Below are 21,302 nucleotides of genomic sequence, written 5' to 3'. Positions count from 1 at the left end.
TGTTACCGAGGCACCCAGGAGGTGTCCTGTTGAGGCGTGCCGGCTGGGAATCCGGCAGAATTAGCCTTTCTCACCTCCGGATGGAAGGCAGCCCGGGTGAACGCATTTTAGTGGGAAGACACTTTACTCCCCGTCATGAAGGAGTGAGGCCAGGTTCCCTGCAGCCCGCTGGGTGCGCCTCACCTGTCCTCTTGCAGCCGCTGAAAACAGTCCTCCAGCAGTGACCCAAGCTGGCTGCTTCTGGCCAGCATCAGAGCATTAGAGGTACAGAGGACCCGAGGGCTGCAAGGCCAATGACTTTCAAGCATTTCTGACCATCATCTGCAATTTAAAATAAATTTGTATCATGACCCGCTTGACTTATAAGCATGAGTACACACACACAGGCACACGCTACCACGTGTGTGCATATGGAATATAGAATATCATTAACCTAGCCTGGACTCTAGGGACAGGTTGCCAAGTTCTAGTCCAGCCTCTGCCGATCTCGGTTTTCTCAGCTGAAGAACGGCGGTGACCGTAGCATATCTACACCCCTCACGGTTGTCATGAGGGTTCAGTAAAATAATAAAGTACTTAGCCTACTGCCTGGCACCTGATAAACTTGTTATAATGAGTAAATGTGATTGAAACAAAAGTTCCCAAAGCAGTGCTAACACATGAGTACACTCTGAAATATCATAGTCCCTCGGAGTTCCTATTTTAAATTGCTAGTCCTACCCACGAAATTGGTCCATAACCTGTTAACAGGGTGACATACAGCTTGAAAAAGATCACCGATCTAGGAGGGGAAAACTGAGTCCCAGGGAGAAGAGCCACTTGCTAGAGGCCACTCAGCTAGCTGAGAGCTGACTCATACTCCACTCCTGTCCTGGTACCCCCGTGCCGCGCCTCTCCCGAGCTGGCCCGGCTTTATGACCGACTGAACAACCGCTAATGGCCTTACTACCCCTCCCAAGCTGGCCCAGATGACACTGTCTGGATGGTCAGCAACAGGTTTCTCATTTCAAAGTCCTCCTGGCCATTCTTTGGAAGATCAGAGTAGGACCTCGACACCCGCCACCCAGCCTCCTTCTCTTTGAAGTCTCTGACATCTGGTTTCAATTGCCGGGGAGTGTAACGTGATGGGCAGTTACCTCTAAGTGTCCAGTACAAACAGTGGACACGGAGGCCGCTGTCATCCCCTCACTTTCATTCATGTGTCCTGCCCTCTCATGGCCTAGCCCGCCCCCCTTGCCACTGGATTTAACATTTTACATCTCTGCCAAAAGCTCACCCACTCTAACATTTCCTGGATTCGCTCTCCCAGACCTTGTGGCTTTCTGCTTTTCACATTTCCATTCATTTCTGCAATTCACCTTTGTTCCCTTCTTCCTTCCCACCCCAAAAGGTTAACAGGGAATAGAATGGGCTGGGTTGAGTTGCTGCAGCTAAATAATTTGACAGGGCTACTTCACCTGTTCATTTGTTTGTGTTTCCAATGATTACTTCCTGCCTTGCTGCCGCTAGATGCTCTACAATGGTGTTGGAGATTCTGTGACACGGTGACAAATTTGAACTTACAAATTAGGACGCTTTGAGGTTGTTTGCTATTTACTGTGAGTGAGAGGCAGACATGGCAAAAGGAAGTCTGAAAGGTTATGCTCATAGTATTTAATAGCAAAAAGATGGGAAGTGGACCGTGAAAAAGCTATTCAGCGCATTTAGTGATTTCCTTCAGCTCCCGGCTTTATTAAATGGTGTCCTGAAGGGTGCTGACAAAGATGCCTAATTGCATACAGTAACACACACAAAAACATATATAGAAATGGTAGGAGCCATGCACAGGCTTTTTGGGGAGTCTTTTGGGAGGTCAGCCCCAGGATGAAGACCCCACCTCACAACACACAGACTTAAACGTCGGTTTCCAGCATTCCTTGGGGCCCCACCTAGCACCTGACTCATGCTTTCATTCACTTCACGAATAGTTGCTGAATGAATGACTGGCAGCGACAAATAAACAAGTGAATGGATGGTGAATGAATCACCCAGAGCCGAGGGCAGAACTGACTGCCTTCAGCCAGGTTTGCCCAGCCAGGTTTGGTTGCCTGCTCCTCATATTTTGAATCAGTTACCAACATTGACAAGTCTGAAGATTTTCCCTGGGGTTGGTGTAAGGTACAGTTCTGGCGAGGCAGAAAAGGAAAGACGACCTCAACAGGAGTAGGTTACCTTTATTCAGGCAAGGAGGGGCGACAGTCGGCCTGATGACCAGGCTGAACGCCGAGAGGGATCAGGGAGGCTTCATACTTACAGGGAGGTTTGTGGAAGCGATAAGGGACAATCAGGCGGGATATTTTGAGTATTCTTTTGTTGAGATGACACTTGTAGTTGGGCAGGGGGTGATAAGTCTTCTGGGCGGGTGTAGGGGGTGGTAGGTTTCCGGACAGGGGCTGATAAGTCCCAGATAGATGCAACCGGCCTGGAGCATCAGGATGGAACTAAAGTTATGCTTTGTTTTCTCCGAAGTTAGATGATTCAGCAAGGGGCCTTTGAGACTGTTGTTCTCTTTTCTAGGCCCAAAAGACTCCTTCAGTTGGTTTTTTTGTTTGTTTGTTTTTTTGCTTCATGTGTGGGAATAGACATCTTTTTGCAAGATCTGGCCACACTGGCCACCTCCCTACTTGGGGCCATCATGGTGGTGGCTGCCTTTACAACCGGCATGTGGCATTCCTCTACCACCTCCCCTGCATCCCTTCACCCTCCCTGCCCCCCAGCGGGCCATCCCCCCTTACAAAAGTGGTTTGTATCCTAGAAGCGTTTGTACTTGCCACACCCCGACCTAAAGGCACAGCCCTGAATGCTTTCCACTGAATGGAGTCTGAGTCCCTTGGAGCCCTATTTTCCATTCAGCTTTGTGCGAACAAGAACAGTGTGTGGGGTCCCACCTCCCAGTGGCTTTGCTCTGACTTCAGCCCTTGTGCTTCTGATGATCCTGTAACAGATGGGCTCCCAGGCTGGGTTAGCTTTGGTTCACAAAAAGCACCGTCTGACCCAGAGAAGGTAGAGATCAGAAGGCCTGTTCCGTGTGCCAGCTGGGCCAGGCCAGGGTCACTCCAGTGGCCATACGAGGGTCTGTGCACGGACAGGTGTCTTCCGCAGGATGGAGCTCACTGTGTTAAGCCAGACTTTTTTCAAAACCGTTTTTGATAGATGTCGTTCACTACATGTGTCACCCATACTTGTGTCTTTAAGTGATCTTTTCTTTTTTTTTTTTAACATTTTTGGCCATGCCACGTGGCACGTGGGATCTTCCCCAACCAGGAATTGAACCCACATTTCCTGCACTGGAAGCGTGGAGTCTTAACCACAGTCCAGTGTCTTAAACAGAACACCCAGGGCATGGTTGAATCCCGCCTGGGGTCCGTGTCACCCACACTCATTACGGCCTGGGATGGCCTTTTGTGTTGGCCTCAGACCCTCTGCAGTGGAGTGAACAGGTGGGTTTGTGTTCATCCCTCTGTCATGGCTGTGTCTACAGCTAGGGACCATTCTTCTTAACACAGGTTATGGTTTTGACTTCACCACAGCACACAGAAGTGACTTCATGTGTGTGTGTGTCCATCTTGGCTTTCCTTTCTCCTTCCATCTTGAAAGGCCCACCCTTGGAGGAGAGACTTAATATTTGGCATCTTCCTCCTGCCGCGTGTGACACAGGCTGCTGCCTGAAGGATTCACTCCCGTACTTTGCCCCTCTGCAGACTCAAAGCCCACAGTTGAGACACTGGGACCCACCGTGAAGAGCGAAGAGACCACCACCCCGTACCCCATTGACGAGGAGACCACGGACTGTGGGGAGAACTGCAGCTTTGAGGATGGTGAGGATGGGGTGGTGGTTGTGTTTCATCTGGGGTGGCATGGGTGCTGGCCAGTCACAGTGGAGGCTGGTCCATGGCTGGGGCCAGGAACTTGGAGTCCTTGGTCAGAGGTCAGGAAGGTGTGGTACTTAGGGGCTTGGGGCAGTGGCTATTTACAACCTATCTAGAAGGATTCAGATAATGGAAACACCAGTACACTGGTCATCAGCTGAAATAAGAGCCCATCCAAGGAGGGCTCCATTGAGAAGTCTTCTTTCCGAGCCCTCACTTCCTATCTTTGGAATCCACAACCATGATTGCTGTGTCCACAGCACAGTCAAAGGGAGATCTGGCTGTCGGCTGGGTGACTTGGTCAGTGGAATACACTAGTTGGGTAACTCAGCAGTTAACTGTGACTTACCACATTTTCCTGTGTTTTCATCATCACTGGTAGAGAAGGCATGACAGTTATGACTCTAAGAGTGGGCACTGCATTCGCCACAAGGCGAGTGAGGTCAGTGACAAAGGCAGAATTTCGAAAAGTCACTTCAGTTGTCCCTCAACGCTCAGGGCCTCTTCATTTCCCATCGACCTCGTCACATGGGAAATCTATATCATTTTCATTTTCTCTCCTAAGCATATCCAACTCAGATTAAAAAAACAATAATTGGCAGAGTCCAAGAAGGACATCACATTTTAAATCTTCCTGCTAAGGCCACAGAATATGAGGACATTCCTAACAAACCACAAATTTTGGAACACCTGGCATTTTTGACTAGGATTAAATGCTTGACAGCCTCAATTTACAGTAAATTGCTGATCATTATTAACTATTCATTGAACCAAATGAGGGAAGATTGGTGAAGAGGCTGGGGAAGTGATGGAGACATAAAAACCTAGCACCCAGTCAGTGGATAGATGGATGATAAAGTCTACGGAACCCATGCCCTTAATCACTGGACAGTATGAGGAACTGTGCTGATGGGGTAGACAGCTCCCAAAAATGGCTACAAAGAAGAATGGGAGGAGAGCCAAAAATACATGCTGAAGTTGTATGACTGCAAAATGATAATTTAATGCATATGCTTTTAGGAATGTGCGTTTGTATATTGCGTGGGCTGGAGGCGGGGGCGGGGGGGGGGGACACTCTTGGTCAGGGATAGTTGAATTCAGAATTCTGACATTTTAATGAACTTGTTTTTGTTTTATGAAGAGGAGAAAGAGACTTGGAGAATCTTCCAAGACATGTTTGAAAGAGTTTGAGAGCCAAAAGGGGAATGCATTCATTTACTGTGTGGTGTTGGATTAGCAGAGTTAGCTTGGTGAAGGGCAAAAGGAAGGTTTTTATCTAAATGCCAATCCAAAGGAAAATTTAAGAGTTCTGTTGCAAATCAGAAGTCTAATATAATTTTCCTGCTTATAGTGTGGTTTGTCTCATTTGGGGTTTCTTTAGTGGTTCCTCCCTTCTCTCCTTCTCTCTTTTTTCTTTAGCAAAAGATCTCTTTGTGGAATTGGGTTCCTGAGATACAGTATGCATATAAACATTCGAGAGGAATTATGCTATATTGAATTACTCCATACTTTTGAATGGAAAAATAGAAATTTAGAAGTTGTCGGGAGAAGGGGATGGTGAGGGCGAAGGGCTGACTTTTCCAAGCCACAGGTTGATGTTGCAGTAATAGATTCCATGTGTTTGTTCTCATGCTGACTTTGGCCACGGATGGGCAAATATTAAATATTCTTTCTTGGGAAGGGGAAGAGGCGAGCGGGACCCAGTGGCAGTCTGCCGTGTGCCCCCAGGCCAGCAGGGCCCTCCCCTCAGAGGTGAGCCCTCGTCACCCCCAGGGTGGGAACAGCTTGTTGCATCAGTCTGTTGTTCCCTTTTCACTTCCTAACCTGCATTCTAGGTCTTCCCCACGGAAATTCCTCTCTGGGAAGCCTGAGAAGGGAAGTGAAAAGGCCAAAGACCCCACTTCCTCCCTGCTCCCAGCATTGAGCAGCATTTTTCCGCTGTCTCCGCAGCCAAGAGTCCTAATTTGGGTTCCCATTTCCTCTCTCCCCCCCCCACCCCCACTTCATCACATGTTTGGCACCAGCTCAGACTGGATTTTTAGAGCTAAGTGGAACCTCAAAAGAAACTCTTGGGTTCAGTCTATTCACTTGGAGGTGAACAGCCCTGCAGATGGAGACAAGCCATTGTGTGGTCTCTTCTTGGATCTCCATTCTCTGCTGCCCCTGGAATCCTGGCCTTGGGGCACTCCGAGCCATGTGAAAGTATTCTTCCTCCTGATTGGCGCTGCGCTGGGTGGCAGGCTGGTCTGCCCCCCACCCCCCTCGTTTTTGCCCTTAACATGCCAAGTTGCCCTCCTAGCAGCACCTCCCCCTGGGGATTCTGAACTGACTGGTCCTCTGAAACAAGAGACCTGGCTCAGGGAGGCAAACAAGCCCTCCTTGTTTCTGAGGTCACTTTCTCCTCCCCAGCCAGCACCTCCTGCATTTCAGATTCCAGCCTCTGCGGGTGCCAGCGGGCTGCCCATCACTGCTGACAGCCAGGCTGGCAGGATCCCGCCTTCCACCGAGGCGCTGGGGAGACATTCTTCTCTGGCATTTAGCGAACAGCGATTTTCACATTTGTCTGCTCTCCAAGGTGGACAGAAGAGGCTGATTAGAGCCTGCAGCCATTTGGTGGCCTCATTTATAATTGCTGACTATGGGAAGCACTGGCAGACTTGGCTTTCATGCCTGGGAAGGATGAGACCAAAGGCTGACCCGAAAGCCAACCATCGCCAAGATGGGTTCAATGAATAAGCAAAGGGGCCCATTGCTTTCACTGCTCTCCCCTTAGGCCCTGCCAGCGGTTTAAATAGCACCACTGTGGCTGTTCTCCCGGCCCATTTCATTTGCCTTGTTTTGGGTTTTGTTTCCCTTGTAGACAAAGATTTGCAGCTCCCTTCAGGATTCAATTGCAACTTTGATTTCCCAGAGGAGCCCTGTGGTTGGATGTACGATCACGCCAAGTGGCTCAGGAGCACCTGGGCCAGCAGTTCCAGTCCCGACGACCGGACATTTCCAGGTAAGCCAGCCGCGAGTGATGAGTTGATAGAGGACTTCCCTGGTGGCTTAGTGGTAAAGAATCCACCTGCAGCGCAGGAGACACAGATTTGACTCCTGGGTAAGGAAGATTCCCTGGAGGGGAGGGCATGGCAACACTTTCCAAATTCTTGCCTGGAGAACCCCATGGACAGAGGAGCCTGGTGGGCTACAGTCCATGGGGTGGCCAAGAGTGCGACATGACTGAAGTGACTTAACACAGGCTCAAGACCAGCCTGCACCGTGTTTTTCAGCTCTAGATTCCCTGGCGAGCTTGCTAATAACTCCCCACCATGGAGCAGTCCTCTGCTCTTTGCCCACAAACCACCAAGTCTTTGCTGACAACCTCACCCGACAGAACAGCTGGTTGGTGGTTCCCGGCCCTCTCTTGTGATTACCGGGCAGCCTGGAAGCTGGGAGGGAGGGAGAGAGGCTAAGGTAAAGAAGAAGAAAGAAAGAGCAGCTGGGAGTTCCTAGGAGAGGGCTGAGTCACTGTCCCTTTGTTCCCGTAAGTCAGCGCTCACCACCACCAGCGCGGAGCCTTTGGTCAACTCCAAGCTGGGTATTGTTCCTAAAATGGCTCATTGGGAAACTCCTGGCCCAAACTCCTTGACTGCTACTTCTGGGTATCATCACTTCTGTCAAAAACCAAGTCAAGGGCCTGAACCACTTGGCCTCTCAAAGAGCATCGCTGCCAGCCCTTGGAATATGAGGAAGCCACCCCCTTGGTCTCAAAGCCTCTCCTGACGCTGCTGACAGAGCTGTTGTTGTTGTTCAGTTGCTAAGTCATGTCTGACTTTTTGCGACCCCCATGGGCTGCAGCCCGCCAGGCTCCTTATCCTCTACCATCTCCCAGCTGCTGCTGCTGCTAAGTCGCTTCAGTCGTGTCTGACTCTGTGCGACCCCTTAGACGGCAACCCACCAGGCTCCTCTGTCCATGGGATTTTCCAGGCAAGAACACTGGAGTGGGTCGCCATTGCCTTTTCCCCCATCTCCAGGAGTTTGCTCAAGGTTATGCCCATTGCGTCAGTGATGCGCTCTAAACATCTCATCCTCTGTTGTCCCCTTCTCCTTTGGCCTTCAATCTTTCCCAGCATCAGGGTCTTTTCCAGTGAGTCAGCTCTTCAAATCAGGTGGCCAAAGTAGAGGGAGGGGTTGTCTTTAGCCCTTCTAAGCAGGTAGAAAGAAGTGTTATCCACACTCTATACCATGGCAGGCTTTTATAGCAGTGTTCCAGTATGGTGTAACCACCAGGATTTTTTTTTTTTTTAATCTGCTTTGTAATGCTTGCCACTCTGTGGTGTAAATCCTCCCACTGTGGTTGAACGCAAGCTACCAACATGACATCATTAGAGGCGGAGTGGAGAAGTAAGCAACACAGCCTTAGCTTTTTCCATCACGCAGATACAGTAGATATAAATAACTTCGGAACCATGCGTACCGGTAAGATGTATTAAAATAATTAGGAAGTATTGCACTTTGAGAATTTATTTCCTTTTGTTTTCTAATATACTTTATTGCTGGGTAACTTTATATTGTTCCATTGGTAATGCTTGTGTTTTAGCAACTGGCTGACAAAATTCCAGAAAATTCCACAGTCGGCTCTCTCAAGCCAGTATGCAGTAGATGTTGCTCCAGCACATCACGAGTTAGCTTTCAATGCTCCTGGACCTGAGGCCCCCAAAAGAGTTTGAGAGGAAAGAGGTTAATTCTAGAAATTAGTAGATCATACGTTGCCTGCCTAGAGAAGGAAAGGGGGAGAGGCGTCCCCTTGCGCAGAGTCCCACCCGCTGCCCCGCACCCCCAGGCCTGGCCGTGGCCCCCCTCCCCGGGGGTGGCAGTGGGACGGATGCTGGGAGAGCACCATAGGCCGCCTTCTGACTCGGCCTGCACTTGCTTTCCCGGAGGGTCACGGCGTCTGCTCTGGAGAAAAACATTTTCATATTTCAAGTGTTTATCTCTTCAGCATTTGAGTGCTCAGAGAGATTAATATCTGAAGATCACCACCGCCCTGGGCAACGGGGGAGAGCACTCACCCTCGTCCCAGCCTTAATCACCCTCCCCCCTCTCGTTCACTGCAATAATGTTTAATTAATATAATGAGCCTCCTGCACGTTGGAAAAAAAATACTTATTTTTATAACCCAGCCTGGATTTTTCATTTCATTTCCTCTCCTTTGAGACTTGGCCCAATTAATTGGTTGGTTTTCCCAACCCCCACTTTTTATACAAACGTAAAGGAGATTTGCAGGGTGTGTGTGTGTGTGTGTGCACATTTACAGGTGTGTACTTGTGCATTGTGTGTGTATGTTCGTGCATGTGTTTCTTTCTCGAGGTATTTGTGGTTGTGTCTGTGCATATATTATGTTTTTATGTGTCGATTCTGTGTGTTTGTAAATATGGATATGCATGTGTTTGGTTTGTGTGCATGTGTAAAATGCGTGCGTATGTGTGTGTCTGTATGTTTGTGTGTGAGTGTGTTTGTGGTTTATATGTGTGTGTGTGTGTGTGGTGTGTGTATAAGGGTACAGCTTGGCAAAGGCGCTTTGCATGAAGGGGTGTAGATGATACAGCAAGGGGAGATTTACCGAATCTTATTCAGCATCCATCCTCGGGTTCTTTCTAACAATTCCACCTCCTCCCTTGCACTCTTCTGAGCAGATTTTCTCTAGGAAGGCCTGAGGTCAGCCCTGTCCAGGCTCCAAGGCCACCAGTTTGCAAGTGACACTTTGGGAAGAGCGTGAGTTACTCTCTGTTCGGCAAGGTTCCTCTCTGCCCGCTCCTCGCCCTGCCCTGGCCCTCACCTGATGCCCCAGTCGACCCCAGCTACTGGCTGGGGATCCTCATCCTTGCCCCTCATTCCGCTTGACTCATCACAGCCTGCAGTTTGGGAGGGCTTTTCAGAGCAATCTCGAAGAGCGGGCAGCAGTCCAACCTTGGCTGGCTACATAGGGACAGAAAGAAAATTAGGGCCATGAGGATCCGCTAGGTCTAATGTTGTTTCTCCCTTAAGAAACTGAGAAAGAAAATAACAATTTTCCTCTTCCAGAGGAATCCCTGAGGTTTGCAGAAGCAGTCCTTGGACACTGCCTCCAGAAAACCGAATCATAATATTGTCTTCAGAGCCCTCTGTCCACCCTGCGATGCTTTAAAGAATTATTTGCTATATTTCCCACTCCCCTTCTCCTTACAAAACATGACGCTGGATTCTACGCAGGAGAGGATAGAAAGCCCTTTCAGTTCAGGGTGGTCCTTTTTTCTTCTTCTTCTATTTCTTAAAAAAAAAAACCTGGGGCCCCGAGGGGAGCAGTTGGGAGAAAGGAAACAGCTGTGCTTGGTTAGGGGCAGGGCAAATGCTGACGGGTTCAAAATCACGGGACCTTCTAAGTCAAGCCTGAAAGCCACTGTGTCAGCCACACTTCACCCCTCCACAGAGAGGAGACCACACCACTCTCTAAGTGTGCCGTGTGTTTTATCTCCTTGTTAGATAGGTAAACAAAAGTAATTACACTTAAGAAAGGAGGTTTCTCCATCAAGTGCAGAGGGAGAAGACAGGAAAGAAAAAAGGAAATAGCCATGTTGAAATATCATAACTGGCTATTTGATTAGAACTGTCTGTGGAAACGACTTACATTCCTCAGATGTTTTCTGATTTCGTTCTTTTCTCTTGTTTTCTTTTCTTTTCCTTTCCTTTTAAGTAAGCAATTAGCTCGGTTCTTCTGGCTAGTGGAAAGAGTTGCTTAAGGCTGACAAGACACCCTCTGGTTTTATTCCACTGTTTTTGTTTTTCAAGATAGTCTTTCAAGACACTCAGAATTTCTTTTTTTAGCTCTTTGCTTATGACTTAGAAGCCTGGAGCGTGTTCACAGTAGCCCCAGGGGACTCTGTTCCGAATTCCTGGAGTGGGTTGCTGTGCCCTCCTCCAGGGGATCCTCCCGGCCCAGGGATTGAACCCACATCTCTTTTGTCTCCCACTGGCTAGGTGGGTTCTTTACCACTAATGCCTCCTGGGAAGCCCTCTCTGAGAAGGCACTTTGCCTTCGCCCTGTAACTGCAATGACACTGAGAATGTCTCCCCTAGTGGGAGCCACTGTATCTCCTGCAGACCTTCTCAGGTGCACTGATCAGAAACAGAATCTAGGTGCACTGGTTAGAAACAGAATTTTGAGGATGATCAGATTCAGCTCAGCAAGGAACAAGGCAAAGACTCCTCAGCAAGGAACACGGCAGAGAGATGCTGTGGCGAACCTGTGTGTCTAGACCTGCCCTGCTTCATATGGTAGCCACTAGCCACCTGGGGCTAATTTAATTTTAATCAGAATTAAATACAGACAAAACTTCAGTTCCTCCATCATACCAGCCACATTTTAAGGGCTCAGTACCCACTCTGTGTGGGGTAGTGCAGATGGAGAACACACCAGTCCTACTCAAGCTCCTTTTGACATGAACACGAGGGTGACTTCCAGGGCCCTTGCTGCTGCTGCTGCTCCTTGGTTTGGTGCAAATCAAGAGGCAGATCATTAGGGGGATGTGTCTTCTCTTTGATCCCTTTATGGGAGTGTTCAATGCCTGTCACTGTGTCATTCTACCTGAGTAACACAGTTAAGTCAGCAAGTAACATAGACAGTGTCAGAACTATCCCATTCAATCAAAAAGAGTAAATACTAAGTAATAGCAATTATAGTGATTAAAAATTGTTTTATTATTATTATCATCTTCGGGAATGTGACAAGGCTATGCCAGGTCAGCCTCAGCATCTTCAAGTGTGTGGTCACCCTAAATGTGTGTTCTTTGATATGTTTGTTGACCTAATGAAGTATGACTTCAGTATTACTTCATTTCGGTAAGTCGTGGAAGTAACATAAAGAAAACAGGCAAAAGCTACTGGGACTAGTTTGCCTTTCTAAAAGGACAGAGCTCTGGCTACCTAGCATTTGTATGTTTATTAGATTGAGAGACCAGAACCTTTACTCTGGATTCAAAAGCAAGTGAGAGTAAGTCAAGAATACAATGTTCTGAAATACTCAGATTTTACAGATGGTGGCTATTCCATCAGATGTAGGGCTATTGTAATGCACTTTGGGCTGCTGAATGAACTCCAGGAGCATGGAGGACCAGGACTGTGATTCACTGTGGGACATGCACAAAAGAGGATTAAGTATAGCTGGGGATGGTCAGTAGATGTTCACAAAGGAATCAGTGAAAGAGATGAGTCACTTGCTTACAATGGGCTTGATTTGGGGTGGTGAGCTAGCAGTGACTCTTTGAATTAAAAAGCAACTCTCTGAACTCAAAAGACCTTCCTCATAGGTGGGGCCAATGGCAGCAAACAGTCCAGACACGGAATTGCCATTAGCTTGAATTACCTTCAGAAAGCAGTCACTGTGACTTGGCTAGGGCACAGCCACTACAGATATGGAGATGGAACTTCTCAGGCTTAGACCAGGCTAGATTAAAATTAAAGACCAGGAGCAGCTGGGCTAGAAGAAAGCTATATTTAAGGAATAATATCAACTGGAAAAGGAAAGCATAGTGGCCCTTCTGTATGGAAAGTAGGGAGGAAAATACCTCTGACTCTGTAAACAACACAGCAGTAGAGAGGAGAAACTATTTTTCCTTATCTTCTGCAAGTCATGATTGGTTGAGTGTGTAGATTGACAGTGAAGCGGCAGTGTGATAAAGAATGTCTCCACTGCAAACCTTCATAAAAGCTGACATACCAAAAAAATCAGCTCCAGATACACTTCTGCAAAACCCAAGGCTGAAACCTCAAATGTCCACAAACTGGTCAATTGTAAACCTTGAGAACATTCTGTGGAGTTCATCCAAAGTCAATGTTTCCCTTAACCAGTTGTTAATTTGAGGACCTTAGCAGGCATAGGCTGACCTTGGGAGGCCAGCTGAGGGGCTGACTCATGTTTTAAGTATGACCTATATGAAGAGACTCCATCTCCTGCAGCACTAAATAGTCTTTCAGATGGCTGATCTAGCAGGAGGGCAAGATGCTAGCCAGGAGATGTGTGTGTTGGACAGATGGTGTGTTTGGCTTTGCGATAGCCAGGAGGATAGACTGGTGATTTATTTCAGAGTTTGGTAAGGTGTCGGCGCCATTGATTCTGTTGCTGTTGGGCCAGGAACATTCACGTGATCACCCGGCATTTACGCAGCTGAAGCCAGATGTGGTCGTAAATTGCCAGGTGAAATGTCAGGAGACCCTTCCTAGAGACAGCAGCAGGTTAAGATGCCTGAGCGACCTTGTCCTCTGCACTTCCTCTCTGCCCTTTTGAACTCCTGTTATTCATTCCCTTGTGATTGTTTTCCCTGTGTCATGGGCAACAACAGATGTTTTGAGTCAAAGACCTAGCAGAATGCCTCCCAAATATATCAGGTCCAGGAGGAGAGGGATTGTATCTCCGGGACATTTTTGTTTCATTCTCTTTCAGCAGCTAAATGTATTTCCTCTACATTGTTTTCTTGTTGGAAACCATCCATTGGCGACATCACTGCCATCAAACTACAAAAAAAAAAAAAGAAGGAGAGAGAGAAGACAACCTCTAGCAGGCAGACCTGGTTCTTAACCAGTCAGTTGTCATGTTTTGGGACCTCTTAACCATCCAAAGGGCTTCTCCTCTAAAGTCCAAGCAAATCAGTAAAGTAGCCCACCCATGCAAGGCCAACCCTTTGCTCTATCAAGTCATCAACAGTCACTGTCTGCTAAAATTTCCTCTGTGTTTGGCAGTAGTGGGCCATAAGGTAGAACGTTCCAGAAGAGCAAACTTCATGGACACAGCCTGTGCTTCACTCACAACAGAGACAGGGATGCCGGGACTTAAAGGAGCTGAAGTACTGAACTGAGCAAAGTACACCTCTAAAGAGGCCAGGGTTATATTTCCTGAGGAAGCAAAGACCAGGGTCTTAATTCTTCAGGAGTGAACTTGTTTCTTAGAGGACAGAAATTGGCTGTACTTCATGGGGGAATAGAAGGATGACATGTGTCTAAATGGCAGTGGGAAAACTTAAAACTGAATTGAAGGCGTTTCTGACAGTTAGGGCTGCACCACCACCACCCCCCCCCCCACACACACACAAAAACACATTGCCAGCATGGCCTTTGTGAACCCCTGCTTTGGAGAATTCAAAGCTAAGGTGGACAGCTGTGCTGGGGTGTTTTCAGTGTGGTTCCTCCGGACAGCAGGGCTGGCTGGCCCCTTCTAAACAGTCTTTTGGGGCCCCACTCTCCTTCCAGAATCATGTATTCTTTTATTTTGTCTACTGTAGATTGACCCGAAAGACATGTGGTCAACAACGCCTGGTGTATGGCATGGGGCTGGCCCATTTCTGGGGTTAGGACATATCTGGAAACCGTCTTATTCCAGAGAACATCTTTCCTGTCCTTGAGCCAAACCTTACTTCCTTTGAGTCTCCAATTGGTCTTCCCAGGTTATTGGGGCTCTTTGGACCCTTTTACTTTCTAAAAGAAACAAAAAAACCCAGCAAAGCTGAAGTTCCAATACTTCGGTCACCTCATGCAAAAAGTCGACTCATTGGAAAAGATCCTTACGCTGGGAAAGATTGAAGGCAGGAGGACAAGGGGGCGACAGAGGATGAGATGGTAGGATGACATCACTGACTCAATGGACATGAGCTTAAGCAAACTCCAGAAGATGGTGAAGGACAGGGAAGCCTGGCATGCTGCAGTCCATGGGGCTGCAAAGAGTCAGACATGACTTAGCAGCTGAACCATAACAGGAGGCAGAGTGTTCAGAGATGGTAGTTGAAATAAAGATCATAGCTTTTATGGAGCTTCTGCTGTGCCCCTGTTCCTATGTAAAGCACTTTAAAAGGCTCTTTCCATTTCCTCCTCATCCCAGCCCTATGCAGTAGTGCTATTATTGTATCCATTTCACAGATGGGAAGACTGAGCCTTTAAAAGATTAGCAAAGGTTAGGATGCCAGCCCCCATGAGAGGTGAGGCTCTGGCGATTTTACTCGGTCCAATGAGGCTTCAGATCCTACTTCCATGCCTCTCTAGGAGTGGTCTGGGACACACTTTTCAATTCTCTGAGCCTTTGTTTTCTTTTTGGTAAAAATGGAGAACATCATACTTATTTCACAGGAAGGTTACGGCAGGCGATGAAGCCCCCAGCGTGATGTCTGGCACCTCGAGGTGCTCAACTCACATCAGTTCTCTTGCCCCTGTCCTTCCTCTCCCCCTCTCTGGGCTCCTCTTGACTGAAGTCATTCCTTCGTGATGTCCCGCTTCTAATCAGTCCTCTGTCAGTGATAGGCGGGGACGTTTTGCAGCAGCGTCCTTCTGACTGATGTCTCCTGCTAATTCCCTAAATTTACATATCATCTTTCTTCCCTCGAGCTCATAGCACTTAGCAGACAAGTGGGGCACAAGTGATTTCACTAAGTGAAATTCAGAGGCCTGCTTGTCTAGAGATTCTGCAAACCAGTGGATTAGCTCAGATGTCAGCACTGAGTTATGATCCTTCAGCTGCTCGTGCTTAGCACGCCACCAGCATTAACTCCCTGGTCTTCCAGTGGTCCTTTAAATCATGCACAGTGATTATCATCTTATTGTGAGAAAGAGAGAGAAGAGAGGAGAGGAAAAGTGGGAGGGGGTGTGGGCCAGCTCAGGTCCCCGGGAGAGGCAGTCTGTGACACCTTTGGCCTCACGGTGCCTGAAGTTTTAGCAACAGGATGGGTAAATAAAGCAGACCCAGAGAAAATCTAGCCAGCCTGGCTTTTTACACCTCCACACACATTTTACTGACTAAATTCTAACCATTATGCTATGATTCCCCTACTGCTTAAGAATGTAAATTCACACAAGTGACAGTATTTCTGCCAAGCAATTTTCAGACAGCCAGTGGGTCTTATTTGTGAAACTGTGAAGGAAGAAGGCTGAATAATAAGTCTCTGAAATCTGGTTTCCTTTACATACGCGGTGGAAGCAGTTAAGTCTTGGAAATGACTGGGGCATGGGAGCATCTGGGGGGTTGTCACTGGTGGCTCGGTGGACTGGATGCTTCCACAGGTCACCTTGTTTTAAGGTCTGCGTATCAGTCATAGGTATATTTACTTTGCAAAAGCTATTGTGCATTTTTACTTATACTTACTCATATATCAGTATAAACGTTCCTTAATAAAAAGCAGAACGTCTCAAAAAAATCACCTCACCTTTGAAAAGGGCTGTTGGCCCAGTAGGATGGGAGGGAATTGTGATATTATATGAACCTGAGGGATTACAGAGCCCAGCTGATTTCCTGATCTGTCCTTGTTTCCAATAGACAGCCTCATAACTTTCTTTATCCATGTGTTTATCATTCATTCATGGGAATAGAAAATTTTGACATATATATGTATGTGTCACTATCTAGGGACAGGGAGAAGAAGCATTCTTAACCCTCCTGTGTGTGAGGCCGGGACCTTATAGTCTAACCAAGGAAGTAGAAAAGACATATACCAAGCAATTTAATTGCAGTACAAGGCAGGGGGCTGAAATGCATGAAAATGGCCTCCAGTCTTTCTAAAAACCAGGTAAAATCAGTGGTATGGTCAGTAAATGCTTGAGTTGTTGAAAGAAGAGAGGCATTAATGTTGAAATGTACAGAGTGGTGAGGAGAAGAACTGGCGAAAGTGGTGGGGTGGGTGTCAGGGGGAAGCAGAGAATTACAGGTAAAAGGAGAAAGGGGAACAGTACCCAGTAGAGAAGCCAGTTTGCCTTAAATCGTATGTGCGTGATCACGTGGACTTGGGACATGGTTACCGGGGGCACAGATGATGTGAAGGGCCTACTGCCGAAGGCAGAGAAACCTGAAGTCCAGTCCAGCTTTGCTACTCACTAGCCTTTTTGCTTCGGACAAGTCACTTGAACCTTTCCCAGCCTCGGTTTCTGCATCTTGTGTAGAGTAAGATTCATAAGACCCATCTCACAAACATATAGTGATGATTAAATTATAAAGGCAGATCAACATGCTTTGTAACCTGTAAAGCAGTATGCAAATAGGCCTTATAATTATTATCATCAGTAGTAGTAGTAATGAGATCTGATAGGAGAAGCATAGGTTTAGAAGTTCTTTGAGTGTCTGCTTGTGACACCAGTGTCTCCTCAGCAGATCACCATCATTGAAATTCTCTGCTGTAGACAGTTGCCTCTTTATCTGTGCTAACTCTGGCCTTGAAGAGCTCCCATGGTGCGGGGTATTGGGCCCATGTGCCTTTAGATGGTTAAGGTACCCCAAACTGGAATCCTGACTATGCATCTTAAACCGGTCTAATTTGACTTCAGGGGAGGGTAGCTTCCAGAACAATAACCCCGGAGAATCTAACCAGAAGGGACTTAGGAGATACGGGGAGGAGGGAGAGAGGTGGCCAGGAGGAGGGAAGGAGCTGTTTCTGGGCCACTGATGGGAGGACTCCCACAGGCTCTGCTTTCACTAGAAAGATGATGTTGGCAGGTATATAGCAGCACACAGGTGGCCCAGGAGTCCCCTGCTGATACTGGGCTCTGGAGGCCCTGCCTGTCCTTCCCTGACAAAGATGTTCCCAGTCCCTGTTGAGGAAAAAAAGCTCTGTGCCCACATCTCAGATTAACATGATCCCGAGGCGTCTGATGTGCTGGTTATGTAAGGGCCACCGCCGTCTTGCAGAAGTGTTCAACATAAGATGTTTCAGGGCCAAAAGGAGACAGTGAGATTTCCTGCTCAAATTCCATCCTGTTCTCTGTGCAAGTGGTCAAAATGCTCCTGCATGAACTGGATTTGCCGGTGCAGGTCCCCACACCTGTGTCTGCAAGGCATGAGGTCTGCCAACAGGGACACAGAGTACCCTGTTGTATGAGGTCTGCACAGAGTACCTGATGTATTTAAAAGTGCATCAGCCAAAAGACACATTCTTCAGACATTTGGATGGGTGAAACCTTCATCTCCCAATGTGTGTATGAAAAGTGAAAAATGAAAGTGAAGTCGTTCAGTCGTGTCCCACTCTTTGCGACCCCGTGGACCATAACCTACCAGGCTTCTCTGTCCATGGGATTTTCCAGGCAAGAGTACTGGAGTGGGTTGCCATTTCCTTCTCCAGGGGATCTTCCTGACCCAGCAATCGAACCCGGGTCTCCCACACTGCAGGCAAACGCTTTACCATCTGAGCCACCAGGGAAGCTGCTAAACACATAGCTTTTGTTAGTGATGATGACAACACCTATTTTATTGGGGCTGTATTTGCCTGACTGTCTCAGAAAGGTCACATTCAGGCCTCCCCAGGGTGGGGCAGGGAAGGGAGTGGGGTCTCAGGTCCCTTGCATTCACCCCTTTGTTCTTCATTGTTCAGTCGCTCAGAACTTTCTGACTCTTTTCAACCCCATGGACTGCAGCACACCAGGCTTCCCTGTCCTTCACCGTCTCCTGGAGCCTGCTCAAACTCATGTCCATTGAGTTGATGATGCCATCCAACCATCCCCCACTCCTGCTCAGTCACCATTCCCTGCTCTGCTTGAACAAGGATGCCGGGCTTCTGAGCTGCAGTTACCAGAGCCCAGGCTTCATCCAGGAGCACTGCTGGAGACAGAAGGTTGTAAATGTCTTCCAGTTGGACAGGGCCCAGCCAAGATGACAAAGGCTTAAAGCATAAACTACCTGGCCAGAACCATCCTCTGGTCTAGCAGTCACTTCACCCCGTATTATTCAGTTCATTACAGCGCCCTGGCCCTTTGGGTAAGCCGATGATGATTCAAATGTGGGCTTGGCCTCTCAGAATCTAGGGGGGAAGACAATACAGCCAACCAAGACCTAAGGCGGATGGTACTCGGTGCCATATGTAAAAAGTACAAAAGAAGGGATGCAGAGAAAATAGGCAGGAGGGACCTTCTTGACATAAAGACTCAAGAAAGGGCCTTAAGGGGATGCAGCATTTGACTCAGAGCCCTAAGAAAGGAACACAGAGCCTGGAGAACAAGTTCATAAATAAACAAGGGACACCCAAACTCTGCCCCGGCTTACCCCCCGCCCCCCGAGGGGCCATAACTGCCAGCTGGTGTCCTTCCCAAGCATTTACCGGGGACCTCTGTTTGGGTCTGTTTCCCCCTCCAGATGACAGGAACTTCCTGCGGCTGCAGAGTGATGGGCGGAGCGAGGGCCAGTACGCGCGGCTCATCAGCCCACCGGTCCACCTGCCGCGGAGCCCCGTGTGCATGGAGTTCCAGTACCAAGCCACGGGCGGCCGCGGGGTGGCGCTGCAGGTGGTGCGCGAGGCCAGCCAGGAGAGCAAGCTCCTCTGGGTCATCCGCGAGGACCAGGGTGGCGAGTGGAAACACGGGCGCATCATTCTGCCCAGCTACGACATGGAGTACCAGGTGGGGTGGCGTCGGGAGACGGTGCGGAGATCCGAGGGGATCCTTGTGATCTGCGTTTCAATATTTCAAAGGCCGTGCCCATTCATCATTAGGGAACGCGGTTAAGCGCCGCTGTTTTCATTGTGTTTCTCCCGTTGCCATGGCAACTAAATGACACTCTTATTTGTTATTCAGACTGCCTATCTCTACACCCAGACTTGGTTCTTTGTTCCTCCTATTGCCTTTTATACTGCTGAAATCTTCCCCAACAAATGTTTCTTCTCTCCATTTTATTTTAGATTGCTATCAGGTAGGCTGACAAAGGAACACAGAAGCCAGGGAAATGAACACAAACAAACCCTCCAAACAGGAGAAGAGAGGCCCTGGGAACCCCTGAGACTCAGAGGAAGAGAGGGCAACAGCCTCCCCGCCCTGTCCCAAGTGTTCAGGTGGCCGTTGGCGCTTAGCGGTCAGCAGACCAGAGAGATTCCTAAAGGAGTGGGTTCTCACCCTGCAGCTCCAGGAGTTGAGTTCTATTATCTCTGCCCCCTCAGAGCAAGAGACTGAGGCACAGATGGGGATGCGCAGCTGTGGCTGAAACTTGGGTAGAGTAGGCGATGTGCAAGAGGTGACTGAGAACCAGCCAAAGCATTAACCTGCTCCTCCCCAGACAAGAGGCAGCAACAGATGGCTGGTGAGGCAGCCAACTGCTCGCTCAGCTTGCCAGAGGACATGTGCTCGTTTGCAGAGAGAACCTGGGGAGGGCGAAATCGAGGGCTGACTGGAGACCACTGAGCCGAGAGGCTCCCGTGTGCGGCCGGCAGTCACTCTCACGCTTGCAAAATAGCCTGAGTCCCACCCCCACCTGCCTTCCTACTTAGAAACCTCAGTGTGTTGTGGAGCTAGTCCCTGCTGGTATTTTTATCTCACCCACTAGACGGTGAGATTCTCCAGGCAGAGGGTCTTGTCTTCTTAGCTTTTGTAACTGTCAGGGTGCCTGGCACATAGTAGGTGCTCAGCAAACTAGTGGTGAAGAAAAAATCACTTGCCTTCTAGCTGTAATAATGGAGTCATGAGACACTGTTACCCCCAAGGTAATTCAAACCTGTACATTACATTTCTCACATTACCCCTACCTGCTCGTGTCCTCTTGAGTTTCCAGATACCTGGGTTGAGCATTTGAAATATTTGTGAGAAAAAGAAAAAAATCAAACATGGCTAGGGAAATTTCAACTCTCCTTTAAACATGCTCTGATTGTAGTCCTTTTAGTCAATACATTCTAGTTACTGGGCAACAATACCCACCACTTAGTTATATATATGTATTTTTTAATCCCCTTAAATATGCATTTGATTTCAACCAACTCATTTTAAATTGAGATTTCAAGTACCAGAGTCATGTGGTCAACAGATGTGTACCAGGTGCAGTAAGGCGCGTGTGCATGCGTGCACGTGCACACACACACACACACACAGATTTTAAGCCTCAGTTAACAGAAAACTGGAAATCTTTGCACTGTTTGCACCAAGAAGCTCAGTTAACCCTGGCGCTTTTTCTTCCTGCTTCTAGATTGTGTTTGAGGGAGTTATAGGAAAAGGACGTGCGGGGGAAATTGCCATTGATGACATTCGGATAAGCACCGATGTCCCGTTGGAGAACTGCATGGGTACGTGAATATCTGTCTCTTCGTGTCTCCTCGTGTCGAGGGCTGGGATCCACAAGGGGAGGCAGCACCTTGTTTTCAAACACAGCTGTTCCCCCGGTGGGTGGGGCAGCACCAGTCCATGCAGGAGGCAAGATGTGAGTTCAGTGAGAGCTTAGGCTGCAGTCAGGACGGGAGAGGTGCCAGAATGGGTGGAGTCCTCAACCCCTGCTTCCACTCAGAAAGAGACATGCGCTTAGTATGTGAAGATTCAGGGCGCCAAGACCCCATCATCAGACTCCAGCTTTTAGCAAAGAAAATGCTAGAGGACGAGAGCAACTGCCAGTCAGAATTACATGCTGGAAAGGTTTGATGGATTTAATGGAAGCCTCCACTG

At 48.3% G+C, this 21,302-nt stretch overlaps 1 protein-coding gene across 4 annotated transcripts in view; it reads left to right on the top strand.

Annotated features, from left to right (window-relative positions):
• Nucleotides 1–21,302, top strand: part of NRP2 (neuropilin 2) — a 120,201-nt gene that overhangs the window by 65,800 nt on the left and 33,099 nt on the right. For all 4 annotated transcript variants that reach the window (XM_065930747.1, XM_065930748.1, XM_065930749.1 and 1 more), the window contains exons 11-14: nucleotides 3,741–3,857; nucleotides 6,769–6,909; nucleotides 19,021–19,283; nucleotides 20,833–20,929. In XM_065930747.1, coding sequence (XP_065786819.1) covers nucleotides 3,741–3,857; nucleotides 6,769–6,909; nucleotides 19,021–19,283; nucleotides 20,833–20,929 — 618 coding nt within the window. The remainder of the gene's footprint in view (nucleotides 1–3,740; nucleotides 3,858–6,768; nucleotides 6,910–19,020; nucleotides 19,284–20,832; nucleotides 20,930–21,302) is intronic.

The sequence above is a fragment of the Muntiacus reevesi genome, chromosome 3 (genome assembly GCF_963930625.1).
Source record: "Muntiacus reevesi chromosome 3, mMunRee1.1, whole genome shotgun sequence".
In the NCBI taxonomy this organism is placed as follows: domain Eukaryota; kingdom Metazoa; phylum Chordata; class Mammalia; order Artiodactyla; family Cervidae; genus Muntiacus; species Muntiacus reevesi.
This window is presented reverse-complemented; position numbering and strand designations above follow the sequence as displayed.